The sequence below is a fragment of the Podarcis muralis genome, chromosome 3 (assembly GCF_964188315.1).
Source record: "Podarcis muralis chromosome 3, rPodMur119.hap1.1, whole genome shotgun sequence".
NCBI lineage: Eukaryota > Metazoa > Chordata > Lepidosauria > Squamata > Lacertidae > Podarcis > Podarcis muralis.
This window is the reverse complement of record NC_135657.1, coordinates 39,122,079-39,143,166: the sequence shown is the minus strand read 5'-3', so window position 1 is coordinate 39,143,166 and position 21,088 is coordinate 39,122,079. Positions and strand designations below refer to the sequence as shown.

Below are 21,088 nucleotides of genomic sequence, written 5' to 3'. Positions count from 1 at the left end.
GGCACGGTACAGGTAGATCCTCACTCTGCCCCTTCCACGTTCAAAGGAGGCTTGCCCGAAGAAGCTGCCCCTTCAAGCCTTAGCGCCTGCTACCTGGCAAGGGACCTTGGCCACCTCCTCCGAAAGGATGACTAACCAAGTAACTGTCCTTTATTATTGTCGTGTTATTATACTCCCAGCCGGCCTCGTAGCCCCGACCTGAGCGAGAGGGATGGGGGGGGGGGGGACGACGGGACACCGCGGCGCAAGTTGTTCACTCTTCCCCTCCTCGGCGGTTACCGGAAAACGAGCCGGCTCCGGCCATCCAGCTGACGGGAAGGCGCCTCTCTCGCCGTCTCCCTACCTCAGCCCCTCGGCTCCCCTCCCCGCTGCAGCCGGAGGAGAGCGAGCAGGAGCCGTTGGCACTCACCCTGCCTCAATCCGCGAGACGGGGCGCGAGCCCAGCCTCCCCACAAGAAGCCAGACACCAGCCGCCTGCAGCCGGAGAGCAGCGACATGGACGCAGCCATCTTGGCAGCCCTCCGACGGCTTCCGCTTCCAGGTCTCATTGGCTGGCGCGCGCATGGGGGGGGGGAGGAGGAGGCCGCTTACTTCTTCGCCCGCCCCGCCTCTTGTGGCGGGAAAAAGCAAAAGGCGATGAAGTGCCGCCATTTTGGTATCCAAAACTCGGATTGGGGGGCCGGACGGGGGCGGGGCGCGAGGATGGGATGTGCTTGGGCCACGTCTGGTACACGCTAGTTATTGGTTGTTATGACAGATTTGAAACTTCGTTTTTCCTTTTTCCTTTTAGTAATAAATGAAAAATCCCAACATTGTCAGCTGAAATTTAGGTTACCAAAGCACATTTTTCTTTCGATTATTTTTAAAAAGGTCATTTTATACACTGAGCTATATAAGCTGTTTTTAATACTGGGTTCTAATGCTTTAATATGCCTGTTGTCTTTGTCCATGGAGTTTTCTCGGCAGGGATACTGGAGTGGCTTGCCGGTTCCTCCTCCAGGAGGATCACGGTTGGTCAAAACTCTCCACTATGACCTGTCCGTCTTGGGTGGCCCTGCAAGGCATAGCTCATAGCTTCTCTGAGTTATTCAAGCCCCTTTGAGAGCTGGACCATAAAGAAGGCTGATTGCCGAAGAATTGATGCTTTTGAATTATGGTGCTGGAGGAGACTCAAGAGTCCCATGGACTGCAAGAAGATCAAACCTATCCATTCTTAAGGAAATCAGCCCTGAGTGCTCACTGGAAGGACAGATTGTGAAGCTGAGGCTCCAGTACTTTGGCCACCTCATGAGAAGAGAAGACTCCCTGGAAAAGACCCTGATGTTGGGAAAGATGGAGGGCACAAGGAGAAGGGGACAGCAGAGGACGAGATGGTTGGACAGTGTTCTTGAAGCTACCAGCATGAGTTTGACCAAACTGTGGGAGGCAGTGGAAGACAGGAGTGCCTGGCGTGCTCTGGTACATAGGGTCACGAAGAGTCGGACATGACTAAACAACTAAACAACAACAATGCTTTAATCTGCCCTGGCACTGTAGGATGAAGAGTGGGTAATTAATCATCATCATCATCATAACCCACTCTGGCACTTTAGAATGAAGAGTGGGTAAACAACAATGTTAAGTCGTGAGTTGACATAGCAGCCGGCACATCGATCTCTTCAAGTAGCTCTTTATTATGGTAAGCTGGAATAGAACTGACAGTGAACAGCTCAGCCGGCCTGTATTTATAGGCAGCCGGCTGTCACATTGTAACCACAACAGCCCAGAGTTCCCGCCTAAAATAACTGCCGCGGACCTGAGTGAAAACTATCTACAGACCTGAGTGAAAACTATATACAGTATCCCCCTGTTGGCCCAGGGTGAAACTACACTACATAACACCCCTCCCCACCGAGATAAGGCGTTAGTTACAATCGTAATGGTTTCCTTATATACAGCACTACGCGTAATGGTTCAATTAGGCACAAAAGCATATCGGTTACATTTCCCATACTTAGACCAACAGTGATACCTGTCCAACAACATAGTCCTTTAAATGAGTTGGGCGCTTGGAAACTCTGCCAGACCGCCGGGGACTGGTAGCCAAGTCCGGAGGGCCACACAGTTCTCGCTGAGGCTGTGGTGCGACCCTAGGTGGCGTTGGAACCAACTCCCCTGGATCCGCTGCTGTGAGTGGAGCCTCCGCAAGTGGAGTGGTCTGAGTCTGTTCTGAGACGGCTTGGTTCGGCTCCACGCTGGCAGTTTGCGAGGGAGGTGTAGGTGGGGCCTCGCCATCTGTACGTGTCTCTTCTGGAGCCGCAAGCGCAGTTGGGGGCACCTCGGTAGTGTCCAAGTCCCCAACCCTGCGCCTAAGTTGGTCTATGTGCCGTCGCCACAAGCGCCCGTCTTCGAGTGCCACCTGGTACGAGCGAGGTCCAGTGACTCCCACTACTGTGGCTGGCACCCAAGGGATGTCCCCCACATAGTTCCGGGCAAAGACCTGGTTTCCTGGGACAAATGACCGTGGTGCGTTGGCACAGCCTGGGGGTTCAGCCACGGCAAAGTCTGGGTGTAGCCGGTCGAGCGGTGACCTGAGGCGGCGGCCCATAAGCAGTTCCGCAGGACTCCTCCCTGTGGCCGCATGAGGGGTGATGTGTTGCGCGAACAAGTATTCGGCGACCCGCTCATGCCAGTCTCCCCGGTCCAGGCGCGCCAGTGCCTCTTTTGTCGAGCGCACCATTCTTTCCGCTTGCCCGTTGCTGGATGGATGAAAGGGTGCCGTTAGGGCATGGCGGATGCCCAGTCCCAAAAGATACCGCTCAAACGTGCCTGATGTGAACTGCGGTCCGTTGTCAGAGACAAGGACATCAGGACACCCATGCGTTGCAAACAGGCCTCGCAGCACCCGGATGACAGCTTCGGTAGTGGTGGAGGGCATCAGGGCGACCTCCAGCCATTTGGAATAGGCGTCCACCACTACCATAAAGGTCCGGCCGTGAAAGGGGCCAGCCAGATCGATGTGCACCCTCGACCAGGGTGTCTTTGGCGTCTCCCACGTGTATCCCTTAGCTGCCGGTGGTGCAGGCCTCGACTCCTGGCACGCTTGACAGGCGGACACCCAGGCAGTGATGGCATCGTCCATATTAGGCCACCAGACGTAACACCGAGCCAACGCCTTCATTTTGACAATTCCCGGGTGGCCAACGTGCAGAGCCTCCAGGACGCGCTGACGGAGTCCCTGGGGAATCACGACGCGGTCTCCCCACAGCAGACAGCCGCGATGAGCTGAGAGTTCATGTTGTCTGGTTGCGAAGGGCTGGAACTCCGATGCAAAGGGCCCTTGTGGCCACCCCCTCCACACCCAGTTGAGCACCCGGCTGATGGTGTGATCCTGGGCAGATGCGGAGGCCACAGTGGCAGCCGACACAGGCGCTGCCGGAAGATCCTCAATCAGAAGGAGCGATGAAGCTGGAGCCGGGTCTTCCACAAATGCTGGAAGAGGGCAACGGCTGAGGGCGTCGGCATGGCCCATCGATTTCCCCGGGCGGTGGATGAGCCGGTAGTGGTAGGCAGCCAGGAAAACAGTCCATCGCAGCATGCGTGGTGAGAGGACCGGTGGAGTTGGACGATCACCGGCGAGGAGGCCCAGGAGTGGCTTGTGGTCAGTGATGAGGTCAAAAGTCCTGCCATAGAGGTATTCATGAAACCTCTTCACTCCAGCCACAAGTGCCAATGCCTCCTTGTCGAGCTGGCTGTAATTCCGTTCCGTCGGAGATAGTGTCCTGGAAAAGTAGGCGAGCGGTGCTTCTCTTCCATCTGGAAAACGGTGACTAAGGACAGCCCCGATGCCAAAAGGTGAGGCGTCGCAGGCAAGGACCAGCGGCCTGGATTCACTGTACTGTACCAGCACACTGTCCGAAGAAAGGAGAGCCTTGACCGCGTTGAAGGCCGCCGTCTCCCGATGACCCCAGGCCCAAGGCGTCTTAGTGCTAAGGAGTCGGTGAAGAGGCTCAGCCACTGTGGCTTTGTGGGGCAGGAACATGTTATAAAAGTTCAGCAGCCCCAGGAACGCCTGCAACTCCGTTTTGTTCTTTGGAGTGGGGGCCTGCTGGATAGCGCGGATCTTGGATGTGGTTGGATGAAGACCGGAGGCATCGATAAGATAGCCCAGGAACTCTACCTGTGGAACGGCGATCTGGCACTTCTCCCTTTTTACCTTGAGCCCGGCCTCCTGGAACCTGGTCAGCACGGCACGGAGGCGCTCGAACAGCTGCTGGTGTGAGTCTGCAGACACCAAGACGTCATCAAAATATGGTACCACGCCCGGAAGCCCTTGCAGGAGACGCTCCATAAGGCCTTGGAAGATGCCAGGAGCCACACTCACCCCGAACTGCAACCGGCGGCAACGGAATGCCCCCCGGTGGGTGACGATCGTCTGAGCTTCAGCAGTGGCATCATCGACTGGCAGTTGTTGATAGGCTTGGGCAAGGTCCAGCTTAGCGAAGACCTTACCCTCACCCAGGGAATGCAGCAGGTGTTGGACAACAGGAACCGGATAAGCGTGCTGCTGAAGTGCCTTGTTGATCGTGCACTTGTAGTCAGCGCAGATTCTCACCGACCCATCTGGCTTGACAGGCGTGACGATGGGGGTTTCCCACTTTGCGTGGTCAACCGGCTCCAAAACTCCTTGGGCGATCAGTTTGTCCAGTTGTTCGTCCACCTTAGCCTTGAGAGCAAAGGGAACCCGGCGTGGCTTTAGCTTGATGGGGGCGACTTGTGGATCCAGGCTAAAGGAGATGGGCGTACCTGTATATTGGCCCAAGGTGCCGTCAAAAACCTCGGCAAAGTCTTTGACCAGACCCTCAGTCTCTGCGTTAGAGATGCAGTTGATGCCGGTGACTTCCAGGCCGAGGGCATCAAACCAGTCTAGCCCTAGGAGGCTTGGCCGCTGACCTTCGACCACCACCAACCGGAGCAGGCCCGAAAAATCCTTGAAGGCGATCCGGAACCGGCCAACGCCTACCACGGGAACGTCGTTTCCCTGGTAGTCTCTCAGGTGTACGCGGTGAGAGTCGAGTTGCCTTTTGGACACTCTGGGTACCAGTCTTTTGATGGTGCTCCATGACACGATGGACAGGGCAGACCCGGTGTCGATCTCCATGTCACATGGAGCTCCTTCAATGAGCACCGTGACGTTCAGCTTGCGTCTCGTAGGCGAGTCGGTTTGGCCAATCGTGGTTCCAGACGGGCAGCGGCAGTTGGTGAGAGCGAAACAACTTTCCTTGGCAGACTGGAGTGAAGACTTGGACTTGCGAGTCGATGAAGGGGGGGTGTCAGACGGAGCCGATCGGCAGACCTTAGCGATGTGGCCCCTTCTGGAACACCTCCTACAGATGGCGTCTCTGAATCGACACTTGGCACGGGAATGGTTGCCTCCGCAGCCAGCACATTCCGGTTGGCCCTTGGACTTCTGTTGGAACTTCCTGCGCTCCCGCTTTGTCTGGTGCACATCATCGTCTTCACTGGAGGATGCCTCCTCACTGCTGGCCTCTTCATGATGCACCGGAACGGGCTCCCTAGCAAGACGCAGGCTGCTGGACTTGCGGATCTCCTGAGCGGAGCGTTCAGCAGCTTCTGAGGCCACAGCCTCCTCAATGGCTTTCTGTAGCGTGAGGTCTGGCTTGGCTAGGAGACGCCGTTGCAGATGGATGTCCCGGACCCCGCAGACGATTCGATCCATCAGGGCATCGTCTAAGTCTCGGAACTCACAGTGCATTGCAGCCTGTCGCAGGGCGGTGGTGTAGTTGTTGATTGACTCCCCCTCTGCCTGGTTCCTGTGGTAGAACGCATGGCGGGCAGCAATCTTGGACGGCTTTGGTGCGTAGTGGTTGCGGAGCTTCTCTTGGATCGTGTCCCATGGTGATGCCTGGACTGCTTCAGGCGCAACCAACGCTCGGGCCGTCTCAAACACCTCAGGCCCACAGAGGCTGAGGAATAGGCCCCGCTTCCGATCCTGTGATACTGCTGTCAGTTCGTTGGCTTGGAGGTAGCAGTCGAACCGAGCGAGGTAGGAGTCCCATGATTCAGAGGCTGGCGCAAACGGCGGTAGAGGCACAAGTGAAGCCATGATTCCGATGCCGGCGTGAAGGGCGATGGATGGAACACAGTGCTCTAGCCAGAACAGTCAGCTCTGAACTGGTTCTGCCCAGTGATTTCGCTCAGTGATTTCGCTCTGTGATTCAGCTCAGTGATTCAGCTCAGTTCAGAGGCTGGCCGCATCTGGCTGTGCTCTGATGTCCATCCATCCCATCCTCGTCGCCAGTGTTAAGTCGTGAGTTGACATAGCAGCCGGCACAGCGATCTCTTCAAGTAGCTCTTCATTATGGTAAGCTGGAATAGAACTGACAGTGAACAGCTCAGCCGGCCTGTATTTATAGGCAGCCGGCTGTCACATTGTAACCACAACAGCCCAGAGTTCCCGCCTAAAATAACTGCCGCGGACCTGAGTGAAAACTATCTACAGACCTGAGTGAAAACTATATACAGTATCCCCCTGTTGGCCCAGGGTGAAACTACACTACATAACAAACAACAACAGCAACCCATCCTGGCACTGTAGGATGAAGAGTGGGCAATTACTACTACTACTACTACTAACCCATCCTGGCACTATAGGATGAAGAGTAGGTAAAATAACAGCAGCAGCAGCAGCAACAACAACAACAACCCATCATCATCATCATCATCAACAACAACAACCCATCATCATCAACAACAACAACCCATCCTGGCACTGTAGGATGAAGAGTGGGTAATTAATAATAATATTGTACAAATCTTTTTCAGTACCCTGAAGTATAGGGAGGATGAGGCGCCTTCCCTTTGCTTAATCACTAGTTTTACTGGGGTATAATGCCAGGCTCTGCTAAAAGAATTTGAGTGGTGCTGGTTAGCTACTTAGCTGCTTTCAGGGGATTGGTAGTGGTGTGCAAAGCCCTGGGCAATCTGGGAACAGAATACCTAAAATATTGTTTCAGCCATTGTATATCCAACGAGCTGTAGCTTCTTATAGGTATTGCCACAACAAGAGCTCAATGATGTACAAATCAGGCCTTCAGTGTGGTGGCACCTGCCCTTTGGGACTCCCTCTTGCTGCACATCAGACAGATGCTGTCTCTTTTATCTTTTTGGTGCTCACTGAAGACCTTCCTCTTCCAACAAGACTTTAAAGAAGATTTTTATCCCAGCCTTTTTCTTTATTGTATTTTTAAAAATGTTTTTATTGCAGATGATTTTATTGTAAATCATCCAGGGGTTTTATGGGAAGTGATTCATAAATTAATGAATCACATAAGAAATGACACTCTGAAATAGCTAACCTTGTAGAAAAATACGAGTGCAAAGTTATTTGCATTGCTATTTGTGAATGAAGTATCTCAAGTGAACTTGTTTCATGTTGCACGGACGTTACCGCAACAACCTTGTGGCATTTACCCTTTTAGGCTGCGGTGTAATTTCTCTTAAGTGCAGGAAGTAAGTCCCATTGAACTCATACAGAGTTCCCTGAACTGTCATAAATTCATATACAAATACACAGTTCATTGAACTGTCAACCACTAACCTTTTACAGGCTGTTACTTGGAACATACATGTTTATTTAGCAAAATGTATACACCACTTGATTGTAACAAAACCTCCAAGCAGTTTACAAGAAATATTAAATTGTCAGGAAAACAGTTAAAAACAAATAATGAAGAACATTTTAAAACAAAATCAGCAGTAAACTAAAAAGAGATTAATACATGTATCTATAAAAGGTAAAGGTAAAGGACCCCTGACAGTTAAGTCCAGTCGCAGACGACTCTGGGGTTGTGGAGTTCATCTTGCTTTTAAAGGCCGAGGGAGCTGGTGTTTGTCTGCAGACAGTTTTTCCGGGTCATGTGGCCAGCATGACTAAGCCGCTTCTGGCGAAACCAGAGCAGTGCACGGAGACGCCGTTTACCTTCCCACCGGAGCAGTACCTATATATCTACTTGCACTTTTGGCATGCTTTCGAACTGCTAGGTTGGCAGGAGCAGGGACCGAGCAACGGGAGCTCACCCTGTCGCGGGGATTCAAACCGCCGACCTTCTGATCGGCAAGCCCAAGAGGCTCAGTGGTTTAGACCACAGCACCACCTTGCCTAAACAAAAATGTTCCAAGCAGGCGCCAAAAGGAATACAGAGAAGGTGCTGACCTGATGTCAATAGGCAGGAAGTTCCGAAGTGTAGATGTTGCTACTCTGTAGCACAGGGAACTGCCACTGCTGTGGCTGCTGCAGTGGCAGTAGTGGCATCTTCCACTGCTGCCATCCTTGTTGAGAAAGGGGCCTGCAGTGAAGCAGGTTTGCTGCTGCTGCTCACCAACTGCAGTGAGATTGCTCTGGACGGTGCAGACAAGTTTGACCCCTTCCTGCTGCGGAGTTGGTGAGGCATGCAGCTGTAGCTGTCATGGCAGCTGTGGGTGGAAGACAGGAGGCTGTGAAGAGCACCTGACCTCAGCACAGCTGCAGGATCCACCCTACTTAGCCCATCCATGCCATGCTGTGACTTCCTTCTTTTCCCCCAACCCCTACCTCAGCTGTATGACACTAGTCCTGAAAAGTGGACCTCTCCACCTTTTCCAACAGGAGGAGCATCAGCTCATAGGAGACAAGCAGATCAGCACTGGACACACACACACACACACACACACACACACACACACTGCCCCATGCATCTACTAGAAGTGCATCTGGGTCCTAATAGATCATTGCTTCTGTTTTCTCTTTTGTATTACAGTGGTACCTCGGGTTACAGACTCAATTCGTTCCAGAGGTCCGTTCTTAACCCGAAACCGTTCTTAACCTGAGGCGCACTTTTGCTAATGGGGCTTACTGCTGCCGGCGCGCTGTTGGCGCACGATTTCTGTTCTCATCCTGGGGCAAAGTTCTCAACCCGAGGTACTACTTCCGGGTTAGTGGAGTTTGTAACCTGAAGTGTTTGTAACCCAAGGTACCGCTGTACTTAAAAAATGTTATCTGTGTGAAGTATTAAAATGGCTATTCTTCAGGGTCTAGCCTTCATCTCAAAAAATCATGAAATTAAATATTTGAACCGAAGGCAAATGCATCTTAATCTCAGTGGACTGGCAGAGACAGGAAGACAAAACGCAGTTTTTGACATAGCTAAAAGCCTGTTTGAGAAAAGGCTTCATGCTCCATTTGAACGCATGTTCCCTTTGCCCCAGTTAAACAGGTTTTTAAAACAATACAGAAACCAGTTTATGAAACGGAAATGTGGGATAAATGTACACACCAGAAAATGCCATCTGACTGTTGGACAGTTTTCAGCTTTCTGTCCACAACCAAAATGTCAGTGCATTCCTTTCCTTCCAGCTCCTCACAATCACCTACTATCTAAATTACCTACGTTGCTAAATGTTTTTATTTAGCTGCAGTTATTCTGTCATTAAGTATGACCAATCCACTGAAATGAAATAATCTAGATTGTTTAAACTCTTGTTAGTGAGCCAGCTTGAAGGACTTTGGACCAAAGGTAGGTCCATATATTACAAATACTCGAGCAATGTAATGTTTCCTCTGAAGTATTTTTTGCTGGGCACTTTGGAGAAAGGACAATGAACTAAATTGGCCTGTGATCTAATCCAAAAAGTAGCACCAATCTTCTTGATTTAATGGCATCTAGTGGCAATTCATACTTTCCAGAGGTGACCAGGCAAGTGGCGACCTGTCAGGCTAGTCTATGCAAAAATGTAATTTCTTTTCTTTTATACATAAATAACATTTCCCTCCTAAAGATGCATTAATTAATCTAGATCCATACCTTATGTAATGCCACCTGATTTAATGCAAATTAACTGTTCTCAAAGCAAATTGGAATCAAAGAACAGCCTGAACATTTGTTTCTCATGTTTTCTTTCCTTATCTGATCAGACAGCATTTTCTGTCGTGATTGTTAAGTGTAGCTAATTCAATCCCAAGGCTACAAACTGTGTGCCAGCTTGGACAGAAAGCCTTAATATTTTTTGCAGGCCAACCATAGCTTTGATTCTTCCCTGCTCTTCTGTATTTGGAAAGATAATAAGATTTAGTCTGAAAGTTTTTCGTTGAAGGAGAAAGGGGAGAAAAATAATGCTAGAAATTACTTGTGTGTTGCAAGAAAAGAGTGTTCATCTCTCTACAGAAGGCGTAGCCAACCCATGTTCCATGGGCTGCATATGACCCCCTCATAGGTTTTGTGGTGCTTCCCCAGGACCTGTCCAAAATGTGTAATTTCTCAAAATAATTAATTTTTTAAAAATTATTTTTAGCAAATCCTTTGTTTCCCTTGATGTGATGCTATGATGTCAAAAGTTTTTTTGTAGACCCTCAAGAGCACCCCAATTTTTAAATTTTTTTTTAAAAAGTACATTTTTTCTTGATTGCTCCCATAGTAGCTCCCCCACTGTGATGCCAAAATAGTTTTTGTATCCACCAAGGCCTCTTGTGCCTCATTTGCTTTGATTTTTTGCTCTCTTTTTGCTGACCGCTCTTGTGGGTTCGCTGCTGCGATTATGTGCTGCCAAAGAGTTTTTGTAACCGCCCCCCAAAAAGTGTATTTCAAAAATGACTACACTCACTTTTACACTTTGGACATGCAAAGTTTGACATAAGGGAATTTTTATGATTGATTTTTAAATAACAAATTTAAAGTAAAAGAGAATATGAGAGATGGAGAGAGAAAAAGGGAAGACACCCTCTCATTAAAAATAGAATAACATTTGATACATCCACACAAAAGAATGGTTTCAAATGTAAGAAGGACAGTGAGGCCCTTGGACCATTGCAGAATACGATATTTCAACGTGAGCGTTGACCATGGTTCATGTGACACTTGATATACGATGGTCAATTTTTAGCTTTATAAGCCAAACTTAAACTGAAACTTTGGAAATAGGGGCTGTGTCTTGAAGGAAACAGGCAGCACTTGCTTGCAATACGCCCCCTGCCCCTTTATAGAGTAGGCAGGCTCCTGTTTTGGAAGAAGGAAAGTGGAGCCATTATTACTGTGATTTGAATATTCAAGAAAAGGGGCTTTCTCTCCATCTGACTTACTCTTTTCCTTGTTCGTCACTTCATGTTATGCCTGCCTGCTTCCAGTCACAGAGGAAATGTTCAGGCTCCCATTCCCCTCCCTGTCCGTGGCCTGCCAATGCTAATGAATGGCATGTGTCTGCCTTGCAGGGTACCTCCATCCAAACTGCAGATCTATTTCATTGGTGGGCTGGTAGCGTTTTAGACAATTCCCAATTAAAGAACTAGAGAAAGGAGATGGAAAAACCTATTAGGTCATCCAGTTCCCACACAGTAATGCCCTATTCAGGTTTGCTCCCCACAGGACATTTTCTTCTCCTTTCCAGAGGGGGCACTACAGGTCAGACTCAGTGCTATTTTTATTAAACAGTCCTCCCAGATTTAAGAAACTTCAGGAAATTTCAGCAGCAAGTTGGCTGCTGGATTATTATAGTCTACATTTTTGAAGTCATAACTATTAATTCTTTGTGGCACTGGGAGATACCTTGGGGCAAAAAAACCACCCACATTATAGTTAGATCTACAGCCTCTCACAAAATGAAACTGGAAGAAATAGGCTATAATCCTAAACCAACTTTCTGGCACAAACTCTATTCCCTGCTTTGACAAATCTGATTGCCAGTGGCAACTGCTTCTATCAACTGCACCTGCCCTGACAAGAATACTGAGCAGCACGCAGATCCCCACTTCCTTCACGATTTTGCAAATTGCAGAGAATTTGCAGGTCTCATGCACACCTTTAGGACAGGCAGAATAGCTCCCTTTTGAGTTCTCTGGCGTGAACTTGGGGGATAGGTGGGGATCTCTCAATTCCTGCTGAGCTTTGGAGGTGTTTCCACCTGTCTCTTTACTTACTGGAATATTTATAATCCACACTTTGATAACAGCATATAAAGGCAGGACACATCACACAAAATATAATAAAAAAAGGCATCCATTAAAACATAATTCAAAAAATCAGGAAATACTGTTTGCGTAAACGATAAATTCCTGTTGTGAAGCCCTGTCTAAACTATACAGTTTTCAGAAGACGTCTGAAAGAGCTGACATCTGTTGCACAGCCCACCACAATATGAGACCTCCATGAATCCTCTGCATGCTAGGGAGCTTGGGGGCTGATGTCTTGTGCCCTTTTAAGGGGTGGAGCAGGCAGAAACAGAGACATCCCGGCTGCTTCTGCCTCCTCCAAGCCCAGTGCAATGTGGGAGGCCTCCTCTCGCTTCCCCAAGTCCTCTGTGTGTGCCAGAGGAGGTGTGTGCATGTGTGCGAGGTGGTTGGTTGGTGATGCCCATAAAAAATGATTGCTTCTCTGTGGTCATGGGGAAACTCAGCAGCATGCAATCTGGGAGATTACCCTTGAATTCTGATTTGGAGGTAGAGTTCTTGATGACATTTCATTGTCATCAGATTATGTTATCAGAATGGGAGTAGGCTCACCCACCCGGGTATATTTCCTTTGTAAGCGTGGATCTTGAACCCTTGCTGGGAAAAAGCAGCTTGTGCAATGAGGCTAAAGTTGGATGAGGAAAGTGCTGGGAGAGGGGAGTTCCCTCCTCCTGCTTCCTGCCTCTTGCTTGAAATTGTTCCTTCCTGATCTTGCTTCGCAAAGGTGAAGCAACAGCCAGCATTTAAAGGCACATGGTGGAATCAGCATATGTAGTTTTGCCCCGATGGACCATTAGAACATTCTCTTGGAAATGATGCATTTAGAATATACAATGGGAATCTTTGCTGCCACTTTGATTTAGGATAAGGCCTTAAAGCCCACAAAAAGGCATAACGGTGGGAAAATATGAATAACAGAGGATGATGGCACACTGAATAGGGAAAAGGGGGAACTGCCCTCAAGATGAAAAAGTGGACTTGAAAACAACATGTTTATATCGCCAAGGTTTCTTGGTTTTCCCAGTGGACATGGCTATTTTTCATAGTAAAACAACCAAGTCATAATTTTATTAGATTTCCTTCAGGCTAAGTGTAAACAAGTCAAATCCAGTGGGGAAATTAATTGAAATGTATTTTGCAACAACATTCTAGTCTAAAATGATTTATTCTACTACAACGTTTGTTCAATAAAGGAAAAGTAAGTGAAGATTTAAAGAATAAGGTTAAGAAAGCAAACATTTGAAAGCAAAGAAATCCAAAATTAAACAGTTCCTTCCCTCGGGGGCTAGCACATGTCCTTTCCTTTGCATTGTGAAAGAGGTGTTAAAACAAACAGCAACTTAAACCAAAATAATTGGACACTTTACATGAAGTTCACAAATATAAAATAAAATAACCGTTGTTACGTTGTTTCCTTTATTCACATTTCCCACAAACTATTAATTTATGGATTGTGAATACAGTGGTACCTCGGGTTAAGTACTTAATTTGTTCCGGAGGTCCGTTCTTAACCTGAAACTGTTCTTAACCTGAAGCACCACTTTAGCTAATGGGGCCTCCTGCTGCCGCCGCGCCGCCAGAGCACGATTTCAGTTCTCATCCTGAAGCAAAGTTCTTAACCCGAGGTACTATTTCTGGGTTAGCGGAGACTGTAACCTGAAGCGTATGTAACCTGAAGTGTATGTAGCCCGAGGTACCACTATATATTAGGTATACCTTCCTTATTTTGCACTTTCCTCTGCTTATTCCTTTTGTGCTTACCTCATTTACTGGTGCAGAATTAATGCTATTGCGCTGGCCACTTGGGTGGGGTGGGGCGGTGGCAGGAATGGTTCAGTTTTCAGTTCTTTTGCTTTTTGGCAGCTATATTTGCAATTATGATTTTTGGCATTGCAATTATTTGTGTACTTGGTACGCCAGATAGCTAACAAGAGTATCCTGCAGTTAAATATATCTGATATTTGCTCCTAAATAGAAAGCAACTGTGCTAGTACTTGCCTTTATTTCGAGACATTCCTTAACTCTCTGAAACCTCCCACCATCTCCCCCTTCCCTCCAACAGTTTTTGCCTTACTACAAATCTCATTTCCTTCTCACTGTGTAGCAGCACATTTTCCTCAGGAGGACATAGCCCTATGCCTACATTCATATGCAAGCCCAGAACGACCGACCGGCATTTGCAGCCCCTCAGCACTACAGTATTCTTCACCACTATCCCTTCAGCCAACAAAACTTGGTTTCTCAACTGTCCTTCCTCTATGAAAACAGAATATTTGGAAGGAGGAAAAAAAATGACATTCAAATGAAGATTGCCACTAAGCATTGGGAAATTTTCTTATTTTTATCTGCTTATTTAACAATTATATATGGCTTGTAATAAATGTCAGAATAAGTGGTTTACAAAAACCCAACATTAAAAGTATCAGTAAATGACAGTTAAAAACAGGTATTTACAGATATTGAATTCTTGTTGTGAGTGGGCAAAAGAGGGGAAATGGGCCTGAAACCTGAGGACAGGTCTTCACCTGAGGAAATATAGGTGATACGTTACCTTGGGAACTAATTCTTAGACCAAAGTTGGAGGCAGTTTGGGAAACCTCCCTGGGGAAAGTGAGCTCAGAAAGCCATTTCCCCACAGATAGGGACTGGATTGCTTGCAGATTCAAGCACTGGTAAGAAGTACCATTTCCTTAAGGAGCTGGGTAAGAAATCAGCCTTCTCTCAGTCATGCTTCACAAAAGAGGCATAGGGAAGCTCTGCAGTTCCTCCAACAAGCTTCCTCCCTGGACTAGGATTGCTCAGGGTATGACTTTCCTTTATCCCAGCTTCCACCGTTGTAGCCCGGAAGACCAATCTGACCCTCTCTGGGTCCCCGTCCCCCCACTTTTCAGTGAGTACCATCATGATGATCTTCTTTAGGCCTTCTTATGACTGCTTCAGCTGGATGGCTTTATTCTTCTATCCAATTCTTTGTGCTTTGTGTGTGGCTTATGGACAAGCCCAATAGAATCTGCGTTCTCCCTTTTCTCCTTTCGCCATCGTGTCTTGCTAATGAACTATCAATTTCTTCTTCCATGTGATTAACCAATAACCCCTCCCCAAGAAAGAACCGTCGCATAACTGACCTAAGCAGGATGATTAAAAACTGTGTGGAAATGAATTACTAAGCAAAAGTTTGCCTTATGGAGATCGAGAAAAGAACAAGGGCTTTTGGAATGACGCAGCAATAAAAAGAGTCGCCATGTTGGCAGATTCTGTCGAAAGATTGATGACCGGGAGGAGGAAGCTATGGATTTGTTTTCATACTGGATTCCTGGCAGAACCTCCTCAGAGGACTGAGAAAGGGAGTGACAGACCTGTGAAGATTAACGAGTAGACGGTAAAAGTGTTTTTCTTTATGGAAGTGAATAAATACGGTAGCCGTCTGAATATGACTCTTGGACGAATGAAAAACCCCACACAGGATTACAATTTGTTTCAACCCGCTTGTGGAGACTATCAGAGGTCACAAAGAGAAAGGAAAAATATATGAAAATAACAAGAAGAGATGTGGAAAACAAGAAAGGATTGGATAGAATTGTGAACATTATTTGGACAGATTTGTGGACATTAAAGCAGCAGCAAGAAGATGATTGGATCCCCTTCGGAATTTGAAATATGGGTACCCCCAACAAAAATTTAAAATTCGGCTTTGTAATTTGGAATTTATGTGATTTGATTTGATTTGATTGGTCAGTTAATAAAAATTATTTAACAAAAAAAAAATTCTTCCTTCCTTCCTTTCAAGCCTGGGAGAAGCAACAGTATTTTATTTATTAGTTTCTTTGAAAAAAGAAAATCAGCTGGCACCACTCAGGCAAACATGCTGGGTAGAATAACAAAAACAGGCCAAATGGATCTCTCACCAGTTTCTGAAATCAATGTACAATTTTAGCTTCACTGTTTTGGGTGTCTTCACCGATTGTACATCTTTTTACTGATGTTTTCTCCAAGCCTTCCCTTTGCACACTTTACAGAGTTTGATTCAAGTTTTCAGGCAGTTACTGATAGTTGCCAGCTTGGAAAAGATCCGATATTAATTCCCCAATGTTATTCTGATCCTTCTAAATTGGCCAGAGCAGGTGACTTTTGGGTGACCTCTGGAAGGATAAAGCACTGAGTAAAGAGAAAATTGGAAGAAAAATATTGATGTTTTTGATTTTATAAAATCTTAATGGGTGGATGTGAGATTTAAACAAAGATTCAAATTGGTTGGATTAGAAATTTTAGGTGAAGGTTCATGTTGACAGTTATGTCATCCAAGCCAGTTTACTTCATTTCTAATCAATGTGTGTACCCTTTGCTCTGCATTACACATTTCCCAATGAATGTTTGTTGATACAGCGATGGAGACATTTTCATTACTCAGAGACCTGTGGCCTGTGAGAGGTGGGAACTGCTGTGAAATACAGCACTCTTGTTCTTCTCCTCTCAAGAAATCATATGCCTTTTAGTCAGGTGGGTTTAATCTCCCAGCAATGTTTCATGAGAATATGTTTGAAATATTGACTATCTTAGCGAAGGATAGTCATTTTTTAACCCAGATCTTGGAGACCCCTAGCAAAGGTTATTGCTGGTTCTAAGTCTCGGGGGACTGCTCCACCACAAATTAACTCATTTTACACCTGTCTAACTCATTTCTCATTTCCACTCTTCCTGCTTTCTCTGGCATAGGGTATCTGGTTCATGTAAATGTTCTGAGCCATTGTCTGAAAGTAGTAATGTACTGGATGGATGTTAATAAATTGAAATTTAACCCAGAGAAGACAATGGGGGCTGCTAGACTATTACTATTTTACAGTAGTACCGACCCTTTCTTGGTGCAATGCTGCCTAACCTCAGAAACAAACTAGGATGAATGTTCAATAAACAGGTTGTCTGAAAGTGCCCAAATGACAGGACTGCTGATATGGAAAGAGGAAACCAACCCATCTTGGATGGGGTAACACTTCCTTGAAGACTCAGGTTTGCACTTGTGAGGTATTCCTGGATCCTGCCTCCTCGTTCTTTGATGCTCAGGTGGTGCCTAAGAGTGACTTTGCCCAGCTTAGGCTGGTACGTCTATTGCTGGAGTGGTCCAGTCTGGTTGGGGCTACACACGTCTTAGTTACATCAAGACTGGATGACTGCAATGTGCTCTATGTGCAGCTACTTCTGAGGTGTGTCTGGAAATTTCAGCAGGCTCATACTGTGGCAGTCAGAATGCTGATATGAACTAGACCTTGGAAGCTTGCAAGTCTCATTAAAAGAGCCACAAAGAGTGTGTATCTGAAGAAGTGTGCATGCACACGAAAGCTCATACCAAGAACTAACTTAGTTGGTCTTTAAGGTGCTACTGGAAGGAATTTTTTTTTTTTGTTTTAAAAGAGCCACAGTGACTTCTGGTTCATTTCTGGGCATAGTTCAAAGTGCTGATCATTAACTTTTAAAGATTATAAATGATTTTGGATCAGGGCATCTAAAGGACTGTCTGCTCCAGGTTCTGAGACCCTGAGCTTATCCCCTGAAGTCCCCAGTGTAACCATATTATTGCCATCTGGAGGGCTACTCTTGTGCACAGCAGAAGTGGGACAACACTCCCCACCCCTTGGGACATTAGTGGTATGAAAAGTGACAGAGTTTTCCTGCAGGACATGCAAACAAAGTATTATGACCAACCGAAAACTTTTGCAGGTGCCAACGGTGTTGGAATTGTGATTGCATGTAACTGCCCTGATTACGTGAGCACAGACCATGATGAATGCTCGATAAAAAGTACGTCCGCAGGGGCCCTCAAATGCAAGAGTCTGATAACTGTTTATTTCTTCTGCTTTTTCCCCAAGTTAATTGGCCATAGTAGAGAGTAACAAGCTTGGGAAAGTTTTCTTAAAAGAGGACAGGTTAGATAAACAACCTCTGGGCGGCTCTATCAGCATGATGCTGAAGCTTACGTAGGTGGAGAGATGCACAGCCGTCATAGTTTATTATGATGATGAGCTTGGTCTGTGTTCGTGCATGGCTTGTGAAATGGGGGCAAGAACATATGTCTGAGACTTAGACTCTTGTTGGCCACTCAGTTTTTTGTGCTCATGTCACTGAGATGCTAAACAAAAGCTAGAAGTGAAGTGGTTGTAAGGAAATGCTTGGAGAGTTTGAAAGTGGTGTTTTAGCAGTGGCCTTTTCTCTTGAGTGCCCTTCTAGCATCCGTATCATTAACAACAGAGATGAAATGGTTTTAGGAAAGGAAAACTCTTTCAGAAAGCATTTTTTTTCTGCAGGCATTCCTAGCACCAAAAAGCATTGGCAAGAGTAGGCCTAGGACGGGGAAGGAGCTGCAGAAAATATGTATTCCATGGCAAAGGAGCTGTAGGAACAAATGACAAAAGGTCTGACTTAACCTCACTTTCTCTCAGCCTTAGTTCCCCATTCGTAAAATGGCACGATAAGCTACAATATGGATTGATGAAATACAGTTTGTAAAGTCCTACTTAATGTTCTCAATATTTTTTGCTATTGATAGTTTGTAAGGATCTGTTTCTGTAGACTTGGACCATCAATTTATATAATCTTTGCAACAACTCTGCTAGATAAAATATTATCACCTCTGTACAGCAGATAAGGGGCTGACTAATGGCCTAAGTTTACCCACGGACCAATGCAGTGGTTCTCAAAGTTTTTATAGTGCTGGAATCCTTTACAAAATTTTGGCAGAACCCTTACACTAAAATTTAAAATTATTATTATTTTTTAAAAAGCAAAGCAAAACAGAATGGGGTTGATTATTGGGAGATCAAGGAAGGGAGAGCCAGACAGAGTGGCAACTTTTAAAATTAGTGACGTTGAGACTTAAAAAAACTTGGCTGTTGATCTCCTCATCTCTGATAGGAGAAGCCTATGCTTTGCTCCAGCTCATTGGAAAGTGCAAAGATTCCTATGATGTGGGATGGCACAGGCAGCCTGGCATTTATATTCTATACAATTAAATATCCTGTTGGACCGTTTAAAATCTATTATTTGTCTCTAGTGTTACTTGAAATTGTTTCCATGAAAGGAAGTTAACACCCTCCTCTGTAGACTCTGAACTATTTAGCACATATATACAAAAAACCTAATATATACTTTCCTGGATTCTTTTCAAGGAACTGTAGAGCCTTGTGAAATCTCTTAGACTGCAATCCTGTGCACACTTACCTAGTAATAAGCCCCATTTAACTTAATCGTACTTACTGAATATACATGCAATGGATTGTGCTGTTCATCATGTTTTAAAACACAAGTTCCTGTTTCAGTTGAATACTTTCTTCCTAAACACCAGGAAAGAGGTTCCCAGCCAGAATCTGCTCCTTGCATTTGAGAACTTTGTATGGATTTCCCCTCATCAAACTTCCTTTGAGACTAGCAGCTTTGACATGTGAGTGTATTTGAGAACATGCTGGCTCAGCAGAACCTGTGAGGTCCTCATTTGTCTTGTGAGAAAAAGGACACAGAATTCTCCTCCAGAATTTGGGACAAGGCTACCTGCTTTGAGCACCACGTCCTATTTTCAAATTTTATGCCAATGCATTCTTGGCTTTTATGTTTCAGGAGACAGCCTTTGTTTCTTCCACTAATTTGAGGGGAAATAATTTCTGTAATCTTGTAGGGGATTTTTTTTTTTTTTGCGGGGGAGGGGGAATGAAGCACAGTGCTAGTAAAATAACTACCAGGGGCACCAAATCACTGCTCCTTTTTAGCTACGATCAAGGTCCATAAAAAGCTGTGAAAATGAATAATGCAATGCATTTTGTGTGTTATTTTCGATAGTATATGCATTTTGTGCAAACTTTGCCCTAGTATAGGCATATCTGTGGTTTGCCAGGGATAGTACAGCACTATCATTCATCAAGCCCAACGCAGAATTAGAAGATTTTTAATGGTTTTGGCTTCAGTCCCCAACCGAGCTCAACATCACTTAATGGTGGTTCCTGCACTATTTTTGTTATGTAGTAACATTAAAACTACTTTGAACAGATGTAAAGGCATGAGCTGCAGTGACCAGGAACAGGTCCAAACCATGCAGGAGTATGAAGCTACGATTACTCAGAGCAAGAAGACTCGTTTGCTCAGAACTAATGGCCAAGATGAAGTCTGACAGGTCCACACAAGTGGGCTACTCTCCCAGCAGGGAATTTACAAGGTCTTGCCTTATGTAGCCACTTCCACTTACTAATGGAAATGAAAACCAGATATGCCCTTCCCAGCAGCTGCCTCGCCACCACCAGAGCTTTGCATAACTCTTGCTCCACTGTCCTTCTCTAGGGGAGCTCTATAAAATAAACAGATTCATTACATGCGGATTTCCTCTTCCTCTCCTCTGGTTAAACAAAAAGCCTATTAGAAACAGAAACACACACATGCACAATGTAATTATGCATATATATACATACACACACAGCACAAAAGGGGTATGCATACACACAGAAACATGCACAGCACGAAAATATTCACTTCTCTCTCTCCATAGTTTTGCAAATATGTAGCTTTATAGTTCCATGCACACTTTACCAAATGCAAACCGTGTAGTAGAAGGTTCAGTTTGCATCTTCATTTTGTTTGTGATGTTTCTACTTAGGTGGGGTTGCCATATTTCAAAAAGTAAAATTCCTGAAACATGCAAAGTTCTTGAGCTTTTTTGGGGGGGGAACCCTCCCCCCAAAATAGTGATTTTAAGCTTTTGGAACTGTTTCTGCTGCTCTTCCCTTCACATTGCCATACATCCAGGTTTTCCCTGACATTTTGCTGATTTGGCAAAATTCCCTCCGACGCCATTTTTACACCCGAACACCAGGACATGTCAGGAATTTTCCTGATGTATGGCAAGCCTAACTTAAGGCCAAGCTGGATCTCTGTTTCTCCATAACAGCTGAATCAGGAGAGGATCAGTGTCTCTGTGGGTGAGGGGTTTGTGTGTTTGTGACATTGGAGAATCATTATAATTATAATTATTATTATTATTATTATCATTACCCCGTCCATCTGGCTGGGTTTTCCCAGCCACTCTGGGCAGCTTACAGGACATATAAAAAGACATTAAAACATCTAACATAAATTTTT

The 21,088-nt window shown here is 46.0% G+C and overlaps 1 protein-coding gene and 1 long non-coding RNA gene across 4 annotated transcripts in view; one reads left to right on the top strand and one right to left on the bottom strand.

The window, feature by feature from the left end:
- Window positions 1–579, bottom strand: part of MRPS18A (mitochondrial ribosomal protein S18A) — a 30,379-nt gene extending 29,800 nt beyond the window's left edge. Inside the window, exon 1 of one of the 3 annotated variants that reach the window (XM_077925670.1) lies at window positions 410–579. In XM_077925670.1, coding sequence (XP_077781796.1) covers window positions 410–564 — 155 coding nt within the window. In that variant the 5' untranslated portion in view covers window positions 565–579. Of the gene's footprint in view, window positions 1–279 lie in introns of all 3 variants that reach the window. The other 2 variants (XM_028724339.2, XM_028724341.2) reach the window with 2 other exon arrangements.
- On the top strand, window positions 440–20,377 carry LOC114594527 (uncharacterized). Its single transcript, XR_003706008.2, has 4 exons — window positions 440–541; window positions 18,274–18,381; window positions 19,311–19,406; window positions 20,006–20,377. It is a non-coding gene; the product is annotated as an uncharacterized LOC114594527 (long non-coding RNA).
- Window positions 20,378–21,088: the final 711 nt, after the last annotated feature.